The sequence below is a fragment of the Dermacentor andersoni genome, chromosome 5 (genome assembly GCF_023375885.2).
Source record: "Dermacentor andersoni chromosome 5, qqDerAnde1_hic_scaffold, whole genome shotgun sequence".
Classification (NCBI taxonomy): domain Eukaryota; kingdom Metazoa; phylum Arthropoda; class Arachnida; order Ixodida; family Ixodidae; genus Dermacentor; species Dermacentor andersoni.
The window spans coordinates 161,285,149-161,305,246 of NC_092818.1; the positions used below are offsets into that span (position 1 = coordinate 161,285,149).

At 44.6% G+C, this 20,098-nt stretch overlaps 1 protein-coding gene across 1 annotated transcript in view; it reads right to left on the reverse strand.

The window, feature by feature from the left end:
• LOC126531531 (sodium-coupled monocarboxylate transporter 1-like) overlaps window positions 1–20,098 on the reverse strand; it is a 75,611-nt gene that overhangs the window by 7,068 nt on the left and 48,445 nt on the right. The window contains exons 4-17 of the mRNA XM_050179079.2: window positions 19,246–19,314; window positions 19,128–19,179; window positions 18,209–18,276; window positions 16,594–16,674; window positions 15,269–15,342; window positions 13,688–13,828; window positions 12,778–12,907; window positions 11,957–12,045; window positions 11,483–11,592; window positions 10,318–10,385; window positions 6,500–6,586; window positions 3,376–3,536; window positions 913–1,010; window positions 406–524 (exon numbers count right to left, since the gene is read on the reverse strand). Of these exons, the coding sequence (XP_050035036.1) occupies window positions 406–524; window positions 913–1,010; window positions 3,376–3,536; window positions 6,500–6,586; window positions 10,318–10,385; window positions 11,483–11,592; window positions 11,957–12,045; window positions 12,778–12,907; window positions 13,688–13,828; window positions 15,269–15,342; window positions 16,594–16,674; window positions 18,209–18,276; window positions 19,128–19,179; window positions 19,246–19,314 (1,347 nt within the window). The remainder of the gene's footprint in view (window positions 1–405; window positions 525–912; window positions 1,011–3,375; window positions 3,537–6,499; window positions 6,587–10,317; window positions 10,386–11,482; window positions 11,593–11,956; window positions 12,046–12,777; window positions 12,908–13,687; window positions 13,829–15,268; window positions 15,343–16,593; window positions 16,675–18,208; window positions 18,277–19,127; window positions 19,180–19,245; window positions 19,315–20,098) is intronic.

The window sequence follows — 20,098 nt, forward strand, 5'->3', positions numbered from 1 at the left end:
CTGGTGCAGACTTCGGGGTGGATAGACGAAACTGGAGAAGCTTGTTCGAGAAGGCTATGTCCAAGGACTTCGTCAATGCCGTGAAATGTGTCCGACACGTCCACATCGAAAGTAAATGGGCTTGTCAGGCGTCCTCCACGCATTCGGATCGCGATAATTCGGAGTAGGACAATGGCGTTGGAGAGTTCACTAGAACATGTTGCTATCCAGGATTTCGCGACTGGAACGATTAAAGCGTTGAAACGTGACTTTTTCAGTCTTTTTTCATAATTTCCGCGCTTTTCAGGACCTGATAGGCTGTAGATTTTGTTGCAAAAGGAGAATGAAAGCGTCAAAGATATCGCTTTCCTGTGTTTGCCTACGCGTTATTTGGCTTGTGTTAAGTTACCTTATGGATATACATACCTCCGCTTTCGTAAGACCATGTTTTTGTTCCTTGTGCTCTTTGGCACTCGTCCTGAGGTACAGCTTCCTCACGAACGGTGCTATTAAGCTTGGGTCAACATCATTTGAGTTCTTGAGACCTGCGGGAAGGCAGAGTGACTTATAAATTTTTTTTTACTATGCAACAAAGTTAAGTACGTATGTGAATAACTTGAGGACACTTGTCTTGTCGAACTAAATAAACGAAACAACTACTTCAATCGCATTGGAAACTGATATTTGTATCTGCTTTACATGCACTATACCATATGCAGCTTAACAGAATTATGATATATTTGTTCTTGGCATGGTGTTGCGGAGCTGGCTCCTGATTAAAAAATATGCCGATTTTCGAAATGACTTATATCTTCGAGGGTCTATAAGTAAGATCTGCTGCAAACAGTCACTACAATTGTTATTAAAGATTATTACCATGCTATTTTTCTTCGCGTTCGTACTACCAGATAACAGCGGGACAGAGGCACTCACCACAGAGTAGCGTAACAACGACCGCTACGAGGAAAGTGGTGAGGAAGCTGATGACGGGAATCCACATGTAGGACACATGGTACAGCTCATATATGCCCCTGTAAACACAAGCCAAAACAAAAGACAGTTCTAATATAAATTGGGGAAGGGGGGGGGCGGTGCTGCACATGCGCTGATCTTAAGAAAACCTAGATCAGTGTGTGATTTCAGAGAGCGACACGCGCGGATCGCCGGTTCGAAAGTGAAAAGAGGGAGAGATAAACCCATCATCGATAGTAGGAGAGCAGTTGCAGAGACCGTAGTTTCGCTAGTGTGATACTCCAGCGATGTGATGATCAACTCCACCGATGGGGTGACGGTCGCTTTGGTGATTCGCTCTAGGACGGGAGCGGAAAGGGCCAGACACAGGATTAAAATTATAGCATAGGCTCCGTTTAGATAGGGTGGAGGGCTGTGCCGGATAATGTGATGAAAACGCATGCCACGCTTTGTTCCCACCCCTTTTCTGCGATCAGCGGTGTGCGTTCGTACCAGATTTCCGGAACAAACGCTGGTGCGTGTTCTCCGAGTGAAGATAACCGCTTTCCCGTTGAATGATCCGAAAAAAAAAATTTAAGAAGAGGATTCCGGAGTGAACAGCAGCTCTTACTTTGGCTTTCTGTCCGTCCGGTTCTCAGTTCTTTCGGACGGATCCCCTGCCCCTGCGAACGAGATCGTCGTCCGACAACGCGTGATCGAACGAACCCCCGTCACTTCTATCGTCTATGGAGAGAACGCTGCACCACTTAGTTTTGTCTTGTTTGTTATTTCAGCAAAAAGTATAGTATCGAGTGTAGAGTGGATACAGTTGGAGACCTCGTTTCTAACTTCTGTTTAACTAAATTCTGGGGTGTTACGTGCCAAAACCACGATCTGATAATGAGGCACGCCGTAGTGGGAGACTCGGCATATATTTTGATCACGTGGTGTTCTTTAACGTGCACCCAGTGCACAGTACGTACGGGCGTTTTTCCATGTCGCCCCCATCGAAATGTGGCCTCCGCGGCCGGGATTTGATCCCGCGACCTCGTGCTTAGCTATAGCGCAACACCGGAGTCGCTAAGCCACCGCGGTGGATTGATTACGTCCTGTGTTTTCACGCTTCCTTTCCTCGCATTCTGCGGCAGTGAGGTCGTTGGCAAGAAAGTTTCTATGAGGAGGAGGAAAGAGAAAAGTAGAAGGCAGGGAGGTTAAGCAGAATAACGTCCGGTTGGCTACCCTACACCGGGGGAATGGGAAAGGGGAAAACAAAGATCACAGGGATTTGCACCAGTGTAGATGGTGGCGCCATGAAGTGCATGTTGAGCATAGCTATCGATGGCAAACAAATGCATTAATGCGCAGACGTTGCGCAAGCGAGCCCTCTTGCGATTGATTGACTATGAATAGACTAGAAATTGACTAGATTGATTAGAAGTAACGAACTGATAGGTATGTGCTCACATGGCTTTCTATGCTGATATAACGTATGTACACGTGAACGGTTCGGCGTCGGGAAGTACTACGGGAGCTTTTCTGGTTGAATCTCGACATATCGCTGCTAAATTGAGAATTTCGCACGTAAGAGTGGGGTCCGGCACAGTGGAATATATTGAGCAAAAATTCCATTGCGAATGGACAGAAATAGCATACTTATGCAATATGCTGAGATTCTAAGCCAGCCATTCAAAGCGTACGAAGCTTGCGCCAAATTAAGAAATTTCCCATCGCGCTGCTGATAGAGGACTTGACAGTCAGGCGCTGCTCATTGCGGCATTGCTGGTAAACCACCTAGCTGCTGACGCTACCCATGCTGCCAGTGCCATAGTGCAGCGACTCTTTACACTACTGCCGAGAGTGGACACGCCGCAAGAGAGCTTCTCCGTTTGGCATGCATTATGAAATCGGCTTGCTGGAATAATCTGCAGAACTGTAATCGCCAGTTACACAATCAGGTTCCGTTATTACGATCGTTGTTACCGCCTAATCTCCCACGATGTGACGCAACACTGCGGTGTCTGACGAACGACGTCAGACTTCCCAGTGTAGTTGGAAGCAGAATGAACAATCCAACTTTTGCCAAAGCTGGCTAACAAAGCTGGGAGCTAAGCATCGCTCCTCATAAACTCACAAATCCACACGATCCTTTCTGCAGTACCTAAAGCAACATATTTTAGTGCCCTTCTATGAACACACTGCACCTTATTTAGCGCACGTAATCAATCTCGATTCTTGCTTTCTCTCTCTCGCTCTCTTATCCCCTTTCCTACGTGCAGAGTAGCCAACTGGGCAAAGTCTGGTTATCTTCCCATCATTTCCTTGCAACTATCTCTCTCTCTCTCTCTCTCTGATAATTACAACGACATTATTATTGTCAGGCTACGAATGAATGAAATGTAAACATATGACAGCTATCAGACCATGACACGGGTCAGCTGATCTCACCCGGAGTAGTAAGTCCGATGAGGGGGCACCCTAAGAGTGTAGTTGAACGTGCACTCCTCGAGCGTAGTGAGGGCAGCCACAGGTTTTTTAGGATACAGCATGCTTCCGATGGCCACCCAAAAGGACAGTCCCATGCCCGTGACCATGGACAGCAAAGCAACCTGCGGCAGTAACCCGAACAAAAAATCACGCCGGAAGAAAATTTGCGGTTCTTCGCTTTGTTGACGCGAGTAAGGGAGTCTGACTTTAGCCAAAATGGGACGGCACTGGGACGACGGTGTGACAGCGTTTCACAATGAAACAACACATAACCTGTCAGACAGGTCACACGCGTAACCGCAATCGTTACGATTACACCGATTACACGTTTGCCAGCGTCCAAATTACACGTTTGCTGCTACAAACGTTTGCGTACGATTTACGAGCTTACTTGCTGCTTTCTAGACTCATTTCGCATCCGCTCTCCGTTGTCTCATTGGATAGTTATTTATCATGCATTGAATCAGTTTTTTTTTCTTTATGTTCTTGTGACAAAGCGCAGAGGTCACCATGGCGACTGTGGAGGTCTGTGCAAAGGAGTTGTTGTCTCTCTAACGTCGCTAGTTTTCTTAAGGCGGCTGCAACTATCTGTAGACAACACGTAACCTGTCAGACAGGTCACACGCGCAACCGCAGTCGTTATAATTACACCGATTGCACGTTTGTCCGCGTCCAAATTAAGTTTGCTGCTACAAACGTTTGCGTATGATTTACGAGCTTGCCTGCTGCTTTCTTGACTCATTTCGTATCCGCTCTCCGTTGTCTCATTGGATAGTTATTTATCATGCATTGAATCAGTTTATGTTCTTGTAACAAAGCGCAAAGGGCGCCATGGCGACTGTGGAGGTCTGTGCAAGGGACTTGTTGTCTCTCTAAGGTCGCTAATTTTCTTAAGGCGGCTGCAACTATCTTTAGCTTCCTGACGCTACTAAAAATTCTGACGGAAGATTCCGACATCTTTTGCAGAGTACTATGTTGTCAGTGACAGGTGGTACGTGACAATGAAAGAATTGCAAGTTTGTTTTGAGTTCAGCGAAACGATTTCAAGAACAGGATATGCAGAAGTGGGTCACAAGGTCATGAGATTGTACCCTGAAGAAAACGGAAAACCTTATTTAATTGCTTACAGTGCCGGTAGCTACGGTATTTTACAGGGGTATTCGAATAGCGAAATTTTTAAATAAGATATGAACATTCGAGAAAAACGACCTTCAAGTATGAAGTTGAATATCGAGTATTCCCAGTTTCTAAGAGTGAAATAAAAAGTTGCGTGGAGTCTGTTCGGCTAAAAGAGGTTGTTTCCAATATTTGATACATGTAATGTGGCTAACAAATGGATCTTAGGTCAACTGACAATACCTTAAGTGAGAAAAGAAGGAAACTACTATTACACTGGTACACTATGACAATGACATTGATGAAAAATAAAGGAACAGTATGTGCCAGATGCATGTAGCAGAGTAGTGCTCGTTTTGTAGGAACCCATACATGATGAAATTGACCAAATAATAAATTGCTTTGTATAAATAGAGAGCGAATTCGTGGGCTGCCTAATGCGAGACATCCTTACTCAACGGCTAGTAGCTATAGTCCATAAGTGACCTCCTCCATGTGCTTGTTCAGGAACCGGATCGTTTACATGACTGAAATTTTCATGCACTAAAATAATTCAGACGAATCTACATTTGCACCAATTTATCTCTTTGCAGACTGCAAAACTGTTGTTGTCCTTAATAACACTAAACCGAAAGAAATATTCGACAACTTTGAATAGGTGAATTCTCAAATCCAAAACGAATCGAATGGGAAATACTGTTTCATTCGTATTCGAAATCGTATTTTGTTATCCTGCGCGGTTGTAATAGCCCTTCGTCAGCCCTTTAAAGGAGGACAAGTACACATTCCGCATCTTACACGCGCCTCTCCAGAACAAAGTTTCATTGCTTTTCGCAAATGTAACCTTGGTTTTAGGTACCTTCCACGTCTACTTACGACGCTGCCGTAGCCGTAGCAACGTCACAGCAGTGATCCTTGTCATGTCACCACGGGAACGTACAACGTTTCAAACGCGCAGTTTGGGCAATAAGGTGTACGAGCAAGTGCACGTTGTATTGACTATTGGCGTTTTGCTGAACGCGTGCCCTACAAAAGAACAGCGATTGCTCGGTGGTTGGCGCATTCGGCTCTCAGCTACACCTAGGTGCATTGCTGTGGGTTCCATCTGCACTGGTACGGGTGAGCGAAGTTTTATTTCGGACATTTTTTTCTTGCTGCATTGTACTTTGCCCCGTTGTGCCGACAACGTTATGGCGCGTAGTTACTGTGGTCGAACCTTTAACCAGCTATTTCGGTAAAATTAATGCTGCATATCTTCAACTCATTCTCACCCGTCGTGAAGGATACTTGGAACCTGTATCACCGAATGGTTTTCGAAGCAACATGATGGAATTGCATTCCTCTTCCTAGCAACCAAAGTGTTCAGGTGAACCTATGCTGCCAGCTAGGAAGCTCGATCGTTTCACGGTCAGGCAATTCCTAGGCGAAAATATAGGAAAAATAAAGTGGAGTGGGCGTGGCGCTGACACTTTCAAGCAGGCGGATTCGCCAAAGAATGTCGTCCAGGGAATGCAAGTGCACAACAGAAATGCGTGTAGCGAGGTGCTGCGCAGCGTTTCAAAATATTTAACGCCCCAAATGCAACACTTGGGCTATGAGAGAAGGTGTAATGTAGGACGCCGAATTAATTCCATTATTTCTTACCTACTGGTGTTCTCTAACTTTTGTGTGAGCGTAAGTACACGAGCGTTCTTATATTTCACTTCAATCCAAATGCGGTCTCTGCGGCGGGGGATCGAACCCGCAAGCTCGTATTCACAGCTGAATGCCATAACCTCTGAGCCACCGCGGCGGGTTAGTGTTGAGTACGAGGTGCGATGTTGCAAAAGAGCCCTGCTGGGTACCTATTTTGACTTCACTTTAGTTTCATTGAGCAACAACTGACTCCAAGGTCTATTAGAAGTAACACGTTGTTGTGCACAAGGATACTGAGTGCACCAGAAACGACGTGCATGCCCAAATTACTCACCCGGCTTCCGCACCATGGAACTAGCAGACCGACGAAGAATGTGGCCCCAGAGGCACCTCCGAAGGATCCAGTTGTGACAAAAGTGGCCTAGGTATTAAAAAGTAATCACTCGAGATGAGCCCATCTCTTGACACAATCGCACAGGTCAACATATACAAACACCGTAACAACTTTTACGATGCAGATCACATAACGTCTAGAATTTTTATCTGCTCTGGTGTCGCTGCGGTAATGGGCTAAACGCAACTTTCGCTGTCTCATAACTTTTGATATAGCTGTTCTGCATTCACCCACTGATGTGACATTCACTAACTCACATGTATTTTTCAAGTGGAATGGTCGACAGCTCTACATGCGACACATGCAGCTGTGACGAGACATTCACACACCTCCTTTGGGTCTGCCCGCGCTGCAGTGTCAAGAAATGATGTGAGTAGTTCTCGATAGGGTGTACAATCGTACACTATCAGAACAAAATGTTCTAGGCTAGTACTCCCAAAAGAAATCTGCGCTGAAGGCTACGTCTGCGTTGCTGACGTTCCTGAAGTTTACGGGCATGCATAACAGAATGAGAACGCTGCTTGCAACCAAATTGCTACCGCTGGATTGTACACGCGGTCTACTTTATTTGTGCTCCTTTCGCTTTCACTTTATTTTCACTTGTCCCTTCCCCCGTGTAAGGTAGCCGCCCGGTAGCCAACCAGAAATACCTCTGGTTAATTCACCCTGCCTCTGTATACATAGTCTATCTCTCTCTCTCTCTCTCTCTCTCTCTCTCTCTCTCTCTCTCTCTCTCTTTTGTTTGACGGTAGATTTAATTGTTTAGAATAAAGCATGCTGAATCAGTAACGCCGTGCGATTGCACTGATGAATGCCATCGTGACAATTCTATTCCGAACAAGCTACAGCGCAATGGGTCACATCATCAGCTTCATCGCTCAGATTACTAGAAGTTGTCCTTGTTTCCAAGCAATGACACTTAAAATTGCAGGGTATTAGCCAACAAGCAGACATTATATAGTTATTGTGAATGGGGTTTACGGGCTCTTGGTTTGGGAAATAACTTCAAAAAAAACTACAAGTTATTTGTTTCACAGAAGCGAATCCTTCATATATGCTGTAGTTACCATGGCTGTTTTGTAGACCTTGAAAGAGCTCCTTTATTACAGCGCTACTCCCTTCGTCTCGCAGACAAAATACAGGGTATTCTGTTTTTAGCTGCATGAAATTTTTTGAGGATCGCCTATAGCAGCTAGCGCAGTTCTAATCCTTGATTTAATTTATTCGATGAGGCGCGCATTACTTCTACAAGAAATCAGAATGTTCAATTGAATAATTAGCGTAATTACGCTAATTACATTTTAATCTTCCCTTTTTAATCTTCCTTTTTCCCTTCCATCCTTCCTTGTTTGCGCGAAGACGATCATTTTTATGGTCTACTCAGCAATATAAACCGACTAGCCCTGCAACATGTACTTCTGGATTCATATATCAGTAGGCAGAATTATTAAACAAGGTAGGAGAACTTAAATTTTACCACTTCAGAAAGCTCCTTCAAAAGAGAGCTTGGTGCATTGTTATTGGCCGATCACATTTGCTTTCACCAATAATTGGTGTTTTGTTTCTTTTACATTTGTATGTTTGATGCACGTATGACCTAACAAAAAGTTCATATAGATAGCACTTGTGCTAATGTTTTATGTGGCTTACCTATTCCAATGAACAAATGTCGTAATCATTTTTCAATGAAATCCTATTCTCTTGTGGAATATGTATGTGTGTTTTATATGTATTAATTTGTATTGATTGTCACTGCTCTTGTAAGTGTAGGGGCTGAGACATCTGTCATGCCTTTCGTGCCTTTAGTCCCAGTCTCCCTTCGCTGGGACGAGAAAAAGCAACATAATAAAACAAAAGCGCATAGTAGCTAGTGAGTGATTCAACACAGCAGAGACACGCGTGAATAAAACGACACAAAAAGGCATCAGAGCACAAAAATGAACAAGTACTGCATCCGGACATGAAGGAGTCGTTGACGCCATTATTGAAAGAACGTATGTTTCATATATAGCTGCCGCCGGACACGCGTGAAGGCAGCGTTAGAACAAGCTCTCCAAAGCCGCTAGCTCAGGACAATTTCGTTCTCAACTTGAGCTGCCGAATGGTCAGTATTTCCTAGATAACAGTCCTCGTGAACCCACGGAATCGAGTGCACTGGCTTTCCTTTATCAAAGCAACCTCGTTTTAGCTGTGCAACGAAGAAACGAACATGCCGAGGCGCTGACTTGATTATCGGAACACGTGTTGCTTTTGCTTAGCGACCAGGTCACCCGCGGAGGCTCTTCATGGTGTGGTGTGGAAAAGCACTTTGTACATAACGAAACCTGGGCTCTCCCTCTGTGAAGTTATCTTATCCTGGAAAGACGTCAATAGCATAGAAAAACTGTACTTAAAAAATAGCACTAACCGTTCCTTGTGTATCCTATTGAAATTCGGAGCTCCGTGCTTACGTGCGTTACGGCTGAAAGCATCTTGGTCGTTTGTTATGTAGGAGATCCTGAGCGGCGTAATTGAATCGAATGGAGTTGTTCAGAGAGCAGGGGGTGCCTTCACGTACAATAGCGCGCGCTCCGAAACATGTCTCGAACTAGCGCTCTCCTGCAACCGTTGGAAAGGGTGTCGAAAGCTAGCGATACGCTTTCACGCTACCTATGCTACAGGGGCCGAAAGCGTAGATAAGAATTTTGTTCTTTTATGGCTTTTGCTGCGGGATTTCTTTAGTTGCGGTACCCCGGTAAGGCAGAGCAGCAGTTTTACAAGGTAATGTTCGGATATGCGGGGTAAAGGTCAGTGCAGCTTCTGTGTACTTGCGCCCTCTAGAAACTTGCCAGCATCAGTGGAATAAATTTAGAGCAATATAAGCGCGGCGTGATATAGATTTATATTAGCAGCGGCAGAGCAGTGTCGGAGTGAAAATGACTGATAACCCACTATCACTTTGACGAACGGATGAAAAGCGCTAAGTGATGGACCGATAAGGAGAATGTCCTGAGTTACCTGAGAGACAGTTGTGCGTGTAAACCCTGTATTCCAGAAATATATGCCAGTGACGGATGTGGCCAAGGTCCAACCTTGGACCCCGGCCACATCCGTCGCTGGCACAGAAGGTTATTCGTGTGCTATTGCATTTTTTTCGATGCACCAGCCTCAGTGATCGTTTGTAGTCCTGCTGTGCGTCTTGCGTGCGTGCAAGGTTCACTCTTTCACTCTTTTGCTTTTTCTGTTGCCCCTTTCTCTTATCACCAGTGCAGGAAAGCAAACCGTATGCCCGTCTGGTTGACGTTCCTGCCTTTTCTCTTGTTTTCTTTCTGATAACCACGCACTATCAGCGTCGACTCGATTGTAGGGGTGATGATGCATTTCCCAAGCAACTCCTTATCAATGGCAGATCAGCGTTATCGAATCGTATCGTCTGCTTTAGACGAGAGGCACCTGTGCGGTGCACTCTGGGGAGGTCAAGAAAGATATTCGAGTCGACACCAGCTCTTTCTTAGTGCAGTGCTGAAGCTATCATCGGTTATCGGCGTGTCGAGTTGAAGCTGTCGTAGGCTTAATTCCGGCGATCACAAAAGAGGCTTGATGAGCGCAGCTCTATAGGTTTGGCCTTGCAGTTTCGACATACCGAAGAACGTTCAAGAGCAACAATGAACGCTTGAACGCATGCGCTTGAATGTTTCTCAGCGCTAAATAAGAGCCCAAATGCGGTTAAATAGCGTCAATTCACGGTAGGTGTAAATCGGCGTCTAAGGTGGCCTCACCGAGAGAATGGAAGGCAGGCTGCCGGCGAGGAATGCAATGACCACCGTGAGGAGACCGTAACCGGCAGCTGAAATGAAAAAAAAAGAAAGAAAATGTTCTGGTCGCTCTCAAAAGTAGAAACAGGTGCAGAACAATATTTTCCAGTCCCCGTCTGACAGTGTTACACCGCAGAACTATTCATGATGAACATACTTGAGCTAGGTGGAAGTTACACGCTGCGAGGCCAGCGATAGGCAAAACACGTGCTTGCAAATCAATATACTATGAATGAAGATAAGCAAAAAATATTTAACGTGAGCACAGTTCATTTGGCGTAGTTCATGATTGTCTAAAAAGCAAAGAAGGTGGCACAAACTCAGGATAGAGGAAAGGTGGCGATCACAAGCGCTTGTACTTCCCGTCTTTCATGTGACCTTTGTTAGCTGAATTTTTCCAGTGATAACTTTCACAAAGGCTGTAGTCGGCTCCACGTAATAATTTTAGTTAACGCCCGAAGAATGAACAAAGAAAGCTTGGCACACGCGCAAAGCAGACACTCCAAGCAATTTCTCCACCACGACGCTAGCGAAGTGCTTCGTGAACACCGAGCAAAGCCCCACGATCACCCGTTTTGGTGCGCTCTATGATGTATGAGACGATTGCATGTATGATCCCTGTATGATACCTGGTGAATGAAAGCGACTGTGGTCACATGAAGTGCTCGAGTGAAGCACAAAGTACAGAAGGGCAAGAAATAAAAGTCTATTTTTTATATCTAAAGGTGCCATCATAATGGGTATGTGCTAAAATTCTTTGAGCAATAGTCGAAAGCTGTAGGGAACAAGGTTGCTTCGGCTCACAGCTGTAGCTTGCAGTTCCAAGCGAACGGAAACTCAGTGGGTGTTGGAAGTGGGGCTGATACTGTCTCCTTTTCTTTTTTTGCAGTACTGTGTGCCTTTGCACAGGCTCGGGCTGTCCAGAAAGCGAACTGATTTCGAGTCCTCCGATTCTCCCTTGCATCGTGTTTCAACCGGTCCTTTTCTAAAATACGCTCTAATCCGGCGTGCGGGAAGGAATGGCTGATATAGTATACACATTTTTTTTTTGCTTATGTATTGATTCTGTGTTATAAGGACGTTTGATTGTAGCACAGCAGGAAGTTAATGGCAATTTGTCCACGCATACCGATTGCCTTCGTTGCCCACATGACGCCTCTCGGCGACAGCTTCAGCTTCGGTTTTAAGAAATCCTCCCATGTGATGGCAGCCAAGGCATTGTAGCCAGACGACATCGTGCTGTAATAAAAACAATACAAGCCTGTTGCCGAGAAAGCCCGATGTCACGAATTGGGATTGCTCAAAGACAACTGACACAGGCTGACATAACTTATCCTACTTTGATTTGACATCAGTAGCACAGAAGCGATACCAGTTCCCACGCCAAACAAGGCGCGGGTGTCGGATTACTGATGCGAAGTCACCTTGCTTTACTTGAATAATTTGATAGCTTTCTAAAATGCTTGCTAACGTTAAGAACTCGTTATTAATATTGTGTTTGCACCATTCTCGCCGTCGCTGCTTCTCCAGTGCACCAGGTGCGTATTGAGTAATTGCGCTTTTGATCTTTATAAATAGCAAGATAGCAGTGCTCCCGTCGTACCTGAGTGATCCGCTGTAGACAGCTGTGACGAAGAGCCCAGCTATGCCGGGCAGGTAATCCAATGTGTCCATTACAAAGTACGGCATCAACTGCAACCAGAATAAGTCTTTGGATAAGCTCATCAGTCTTTGTCCGTGTATTTGGTAACGTAAATTTTAACACAAAGTACCAGATTTATGGGGGAGCTTAACAACACTACTAAAAGAGCAATTTAGCTGTGGTGATAGGCTAAGGTATGCAGTGCAGATAATTTATTTGCTACAACGGGAATTGTGGTGACTTAACTTCAGAGGTGACAGCAGCTTCTGTCGTTACAAAATGCATTCGTTGTGTTCATGGACAAGGCTCCTACAGCTGGCCAAAAGAAAGTGCATCAGTGTTCTGCACATTATTTGGTATTATCATTGCTGTCAAATTTCTTCGCTTGATGAGGATGGTCATCATAACACTTGTTTGTCTTTAGCGAGCCACTGCATGAGTTATTTGGCAGACTGCCTGTGTAGCTCCACTTCTACATGCCAACACCACGAATACCTCACAAAAGACTAACAAAATGACCAGTTACACATTCTACAGCTTACTGGAACCTTTTCGCATCCAGTCCAATAATTCTCATACGCTTCTCATATGTTATCTGTACAGTTCTCACAAAAGTTATAAGGATTACGTATGAGCTCCGCAACATTACTGTCACAGTATGTGTCGAACATGCATGGAATTATTGAACTGCATGCGGAATAATTCCTCCGTGCTCTTAGAAGCCGTAAGCAGCCTTGAAAGAGATGGTGCAAAGAGTTTACCCTCTTTTCTTTTTCACTTGCCTCGTCATACTTGTTGATAACGGACGCCTTGACGGGGTCGCACTGTTCATAGAGCGTGAAAAGCACCAAGCCACAGAAAACCGCTAGCGTCATCGCTCCTATGACGCCCAGCATGTTGATGTACAGCGCCCTGCGAGTGTGAGCCTGCGATATGAAAGGTGCATCGGAACGCGCGCATCGCTGGATAAAATGATAAGAGACAATAACATTGTCGAGAAGCGACTCAACCACTGCTAGAGTCACTTTGCACTGAAATTTTCGTGCCGCCTTTACAGGCGAGCCCTAATCATAAAACACATTTGTCAAGCGGTGGAGTGGTTTGCAAAGTTATCGCGAAACGACCGCTTCCGACGTTTGTAGAACCATTACAATGACTATAGATTCTTCTCAACAGTGTTAGTGCAACAATTGTGATTACCATTGTGATTACCATATTGTGATGCTCAGAACTGCGAGCTTTTTGATCAAGTGCGGCAGCTTTGATAAATATCATCATATGATTACAGTTAAATAAACAAAAATATTGACCGTTCATTAGGATACTAATAAACTGGTTATTCAATTGATTGCTTTACGACACCGACCAAAAAATGGGCAGGGTATGACTACACGTAGGAACTAAGGCTTAGCTGCTAATACAGTGTACGGCACCTCAAGCGCACGAATTGGGGCATCTGTTGTCCGCATATTGGCGCTGCCTTCGTAGTTGTTGACAAGCGCTAAAGGAGATAAACATCTTTTAACCGCATACGCTCCTGCTCAATCGAAGTAACTACCATCCTAAAGGCACACAATCTACAGATCGAGGTTATCTCCGCGGTGACCTGCAGGGCAGGGATAACAACCCATGGCATTGTATTCTGACGAAATAGGGTCATCGAACACGCCCGTTTTCTGAGCGCAGACTCACGTGCGTGCCTTGCGAATGGAGCCGAGAGCGCAGAAGCGTTGTATCATGCTCTGGTTGGTGCAGAATCCCATGCTCCAGACGATAGAGCAGCCGATGACCACGTTCCAGAAGGTGAAGGTCTTCTGAAAGTCGAAGCTCATGCTTGCCATCGGGAAGCAGGGCGGAAGAGTCTGTTAGCATATACGCTCGCTGTGAATCCACCGCCCTATGCACTCAAAACACGGTATCAGTTACGCTGATGAAATATTCTTTCGAAACTGCATTTCTTATTTTCGATGTACTTTTAAAACGCTTTTTGATGTTTGGCCCGCCGTGGATCAGCAAAAGTTCTTGATATCAAGGCGGCGTCACCACTGGTATTCGGCTTTTGCATCTTTTCTGGCTTATGAAGCTTCTGACTTAAAGAAGCTTTATTTTCTGGCATTGCTGAAGGGTAATTTACTAATACGGCTGAAATCGTTTCTATTTTACTGTCCCTTTATGTAATGCTATAAAATGAGGCCCGACCTTTGTAATATGTGCAAAAGCAAACACTGCGAAATTGTTCCGCCAGGGGTCACGCTACAATCATGTATAATAGAGCCACTGTATAGGCTCCCTTTAGCTCCCTAAAGGGAGCCTACACAGTAACTAATGTATACAATCACTTACGGTACTATATGTTGATGCTACATTAAGACCCAGGAAAACAACCAATTTATCAAAGCACGCGCAGCTCCAGCCGTTATTTACGGTAAAGAGCGGCGCTTGCATATCTATAAAAATGTCATATGTGCACCTTTCTAAAAGTTGGCGTGTTGAGAGTGTAGCAAGAGCACAACTGGCGTACTGCCGCTTTGAGCTCATGACTGTCAGGCTTTGTCAATGGCTTAGCATGAGATGCGACTGAAGGTGCGCACTTGTCATTTTTGGCAATATAGACTGTAGCATGCAGGGCGAAGAAGATTGCAAAAAGAATTACTTGTCTACAAATTATTATCTCTAGCAGCACACACCGCAACACACAATACATCACACACACGCGCACACTGGCACACACACACACATCCACGCACACGCGCGCATTCATAAGTGCATTCAATGTTCCACAGCAACACTGAGGCTATATGAGAGATGCCTCAGTGGGGGGCTTCGGATTTATTTTGATCATGAGAGATGCTTTAACGTGTACCTATGTCTAAACTAAATGTAAGCTAACTACACGAGAGTTTTCCCTCCCGCAGCCATCTGAGTGCCGGCGTCGCCATGGCGGTACAAAAATATTGAACAAAATGCTCTAACCTTCTGACTGAAGTCTTAGAAAAATGTTATTGCCTTGATACAGTCAAGGCAACTTGTAGTGGGAACTTCCTGAGTTACTGCGCAGGAAACCTACGTACTGCTTTTCAGTGATGCGACAGTTTTCAATTTCTCTCGTGGTTCGTGCACACGGGCCTCTAATGGTTAAGACAACCAGGGCTTTTCCTTTTAAAAATAAGTACGTTGCAACATTTGTGACGTATTGCAGAAGCATTATGTCCACTGCAAATGTGTTTGTTAGGCATAACGTTATTATGTTAGTCGTGGTGCACTTATACCTACTCAAAAAACTCCAGCAGTCCACGTTTGTCGACAGCTTCAAAAACTGCAGCAGGTCCACCAGTCATAATCAAGCCCTGGAGAAGAAAAAAACAACGTTTCAGCCTTCTTGTTCCGTTAGCAACGTAATATCGGCGACGAGTCTACTTTGTCTAGTATGCTCAACCACACCTGATCGCCTAATGCGTTTTGCCCTTGAGCACTGACTCGATTTCAGCACGGGGCAGCGCGATCTCAGGGAGGGTGTAATGTGAATACGGCTGTACACGTCAAATGATCATTAATGCTATTCCATTTGTCAGCCCCTTTCTTGATTTTGGGTTAATGGTTAAATTCATTCAAGACCCTCCACATAGCAGCATAGTTCACATATCATGTATCATTACATTCACATAGCGTTCACATAGCGGCGTCTCTCGTAGTGCTGTAACCTTGATATACAAAACCAGATTGATTGACTGGTAACACCTAAAAGTTACGCAAAGTCTATAGGAGGTGTTGCAGTTGAAGCTGTTAGATAAATTTTTGACCACCTGGGCTTCAGGCAAAGCTCGTTACAAAAGAGTTGTCATTACGCCTCCACCGAAGAGATGTAAAATGTGGTTGATTATACTTATTTCCATCATAAGCATGCATCGACGAGGCAAAAATCGAAAGTCTCTTTAGTATACGCCAAAGAGGGTGAAGGCGGAAGCCTGCGCGCTCAAGAGACATTCATTAAATTACTTGACATTCTCATTCGAATGCGTTGTTACTTATATTATCTCCCACCAAACATAATGGGTTCGAGTGCCTTAATTGACGTTATTTTAATTAACTGCGCCTTAATTAACTTCGCCCTTATGAACACCTAAGGTCGAGAGTGCCACTCCTACCAAAGATCATGGATTCGAGTGCCTTAACTAACTCTAAATTAATTAACTGTGCCTTAATTACCGTGGCCTTAACACCAAAGGCCCACGGGTTCTACTTCCATATAAGCTCGATGGTTCGACTCCCACCGAAGGTCATGAGTTCGAGTGCCTGAGTTAACTCTATCTTAATTTGCCTTTTATTGGCATGATGAGCGGCTTCGGAGCCAGCTGTGGAAGACGACGACGCCGCCGACGAATGCGCGAGCAGTGGCGCGAACACGTGTGCGCGCGAGACGAGCTCACATGACTTTCTGTACCACACGCCGCATTTTCAGGGTCGCCGTCTGACGAGGCATTTAAGGCTTTCGCCTCAGTAACGTTTTGTGCACTGAATGCCTGTTCTACGTCAGCGGAACAAGTTGTATGCTCGATACGTTATTTATGGTGCAACTGTTTCGACAAAAGTGTCCTTACCTGGATGGTGACGATGAAGAACCCAGAAAGCATCAACACCATCTGTATAACGTCGGTCCAAACGACGGCTTTGATGCCACCCTGCGAAATCGGAATGCCTTTGTAATATCCTTAGCTACATTCCTAATCTACCGACTCGAAACAGGCATCCGCGACAGCTGGGACTATAGTTTTATAACGCGAACTTTAATATGTGAAAGGTGCTGAAGGAAGTTTTGTCGTACAGGACTTAACCAGTGGTGTAGCGATGATCATGATGTTGATTGTGATTGAACATCTTTACTTCTTTGATGTTGCTTGGCTGGTTGGTTAATGTGCCAGTTATACAGGCGTAGTTAACAAAGCTGTCTGGGGTGGTAAATACTTCCCCTGAGCGTCTCTTGTCGCTGTTTATGAATGTGTTACCGCGTGCCTGTGAGTTCAATATATAATTATTTGCGAGGGAAAGGCGCGAGGCCACATTTCGAAATATTCTCGGTCTTTCTATCACGTGCTCTTGTAGTCAACCGGTGGTATCGTAAGCAGGCGTTGTTGAACGGTCTGTCCTAAATTGTTTGTTTGTTTGCCCTCTGCTTATAGCTCTTACGCACTATGGGCGATTGACCCGGATGAAATTAGATGAAGGTAATTAGCAGACTAAATAATTGGGGAAGTATCAAAGGAGTAGAAAATAACACGACGAATTAGAAATTCAAGCTAAAAATTTATTTTAAACAATTATAAACTCTCAACGGCTGAGCAAGCATCTTTGTGACATTGCCCGAAAGAGGATGTTCAGAGAGAAAGGATTTCAGCAATTGAAAAAAATTCATTCCAATTTGTCTAAATGTTTCATCAAAAAACGTTTTCCCTTGAAATTATGAATTGAGGACGGAAAAAAGAGAAAAAAGAATGATCATTTGTCTCGTCTTCACGACAAAACGAGCACAGCGGGGAAGGAGCCAGACTAGCCCTGTGTTGATAAAAGTTTAAGAAAGTTATTCGACACCGTAATCGAGTGAAAGTTAATTAAACTTTACGAGTCTAAAAAGAAATTTCTGCGCCAAGGGCATAGTAGGTGTCGATACTCTGCAAAATTAGTTGTAGCTGGGTTGAAAAAAGTCAAAACAAACTTAAGATTATTTCGGCTTCTGCGCACCTACTTATTAGTACACGTCTAATTACTACAAGACCTCGCAAATTTTGCTCTCGCTTGCAAAGGAGCGAAATGCAGGTTCGAGTGAGCTATCGCTTCTTAAATTTGCTTCATCGTGTTGGCGGCACATACACAAGTTTGGAAGTGACCGAACTTAGCGTCGATTTCAGTCGGCATGTTGAAAAGTTTTTGCTCACCACGAGGTGAGGACCTTTCTCTGTTCCTGCGATGCAGTCTTAGAGTAAATTTCGCAGAACCACGACATAAAGAGTTGAAGTCGAGTGTGTAGGTCATCGGAGTGAACGTTTACGGTAGCCCTTCGTTTGTTCATACTTTCACATTTATTTCTATATTACCTCTATTCCCTGTACCAATTTATGTAATAATAATTGTTCTTACGACCTTGTACCTGTCAGCAGTGGCAGCATTAAAAACTATTAGAGGACACCTGAAGAGAGATAACAATGCGTCAATACTCACAATTGCCGTGTAAAAGGCACAAACGCCTCCGTTCAGCACAATGGAGAGCCACACAGGAAGGCCTGTCACTGCGTGGATGAGTTTTAAGCTAAAAATTACAGCGTCCACATCAAGCACAATCTCTCATTCACCCCAAGATCAACAAAAACATAGTTTTGTTGTGATACAACAGATATGACCCAAAGTCTGACTTTATGACAAGCAAAGCGACTGAAAGTTCAATGAAGTTCCGTGGCTTAAATGCCAAGCACAGTATGAAGAAGTACACTTAACGCCAGGAGAGCCACGTTCATTCCAGCGACTCTTCTTGTATCCCGTTCGTCGGCGGTGTTCTGGCAAGCTTCGTTACAATGCAGTTGAGCCATTGAGAGTGCGTACGTTTTTCGCGACAAATGCCAGGCGGACAGAAAGAAAACATATCCAGTCGTCTCGATGTTCCGGTCACCTTCCGACTCCTCCCGCTGCTCTCACTCCCTGCTTATCAAGAAGCAACCGCCTCCTTGCTTGAGGGGGAGGGTCGAGGAGAAAAGGGATGGCATGTCATTTGAATACCTGCGTTCCTTCCCAACCGTGCAGTCTTCTCTCTAGAAGTCCACCCAACTCTACTTATGGACAAAGAGATATTGAATATCAATCAATCAATCAATCAATCAATCAATCAATCAATCAATCAATCAATCAATCAATCAATCAATCAATCAATCAATCAATCAATCAATCAATCAATCAATCAATCAATCAATCAATCAATCAATCAATCAATCAATCAATCAATCAATCAAAAGACGATTGATCTGCCACACTAAGGCGTTAATTGCTGTAACCTGCTTCACAGTGCTTTTGACGTGCGAGATAAGTGATGCGAGTGTTCTCAGTGCAAATGTCAATAAGAAATGCGAATCAAAGGGAGTCCACTCACCTGATCCAAGTGCAAGTGACGGAGCGTAGAGTACTACTCCCATGTAGAAACACTGAAAGGTACAAAAATAAGTAAATGCCGAATTTTCCCACAAATAAATATCTTAAATACAAATTACCATTTGGATAGTAGTCATGACGCACGTAAGCTTTCGAATGAGCACAGAGTTGAACCTCCTCTCCAGGTACTGCATAAAGATATAGCAAGCGAAGAGAAAAAAAAAAATCGTGCAATAGTGCAAACAATTCACACAGTCTACGGCAAACTTCGTTTTCGGATTCAAACTCAAAATCTCTTTAAGGAGGAGGAGCAATGGTCAAGACGTACTTTTGGGCTAGTTGGTTCATATACGTAGTAAAAAAGCGCCAGACAACACAAATGACCAGACGGACAACTACGCGTACACAGGGTGCACTAACTACTTAAGGTTTATTCACTGGATGAGCAGAATTTCACTGGATGAGCAGAAGGATTTCAGTACAGCAGATTTTTGAGACCTAGCCTTCCCTACCTAGATGACGGCCTCGAGCCCTTGGTCCTAGCGGCATCTTCGGCTTGATGGATAGTCTTGAATTGGTCTTCCGGTGCACATCTGAGCACGCGGTCTCCCACTGCTTTCTGGTCTTATGTGTTTTATTCTGTTCAAACCAAATATTGTAGGTCCGCCCTTTATTGACAGAATCTACTTATATCAGCGTAAATGACCGGGTAGTAGCGCTATAGGCTACCGGGTTCGCATATGTATCTGTTTGTAAGAGGCGCCATGCCGTCGCTTGCAGTCTACTTAATGAGGAGTATGCCGGGGAGGGGGTGGGGGAGGGATGAAGGGGCCCTTTATAATGTATAGTGTTTGGTGATCTCGTTAAAGCTGGTCATCCGGTCTCTTTCCGTTTCCAGTATTTGCGTGTCACCTGCTCGGTCCGTCATTTATCGAGCGAGGTTGTTCGTTATTTCGTTCCCGGGAAGGTAGG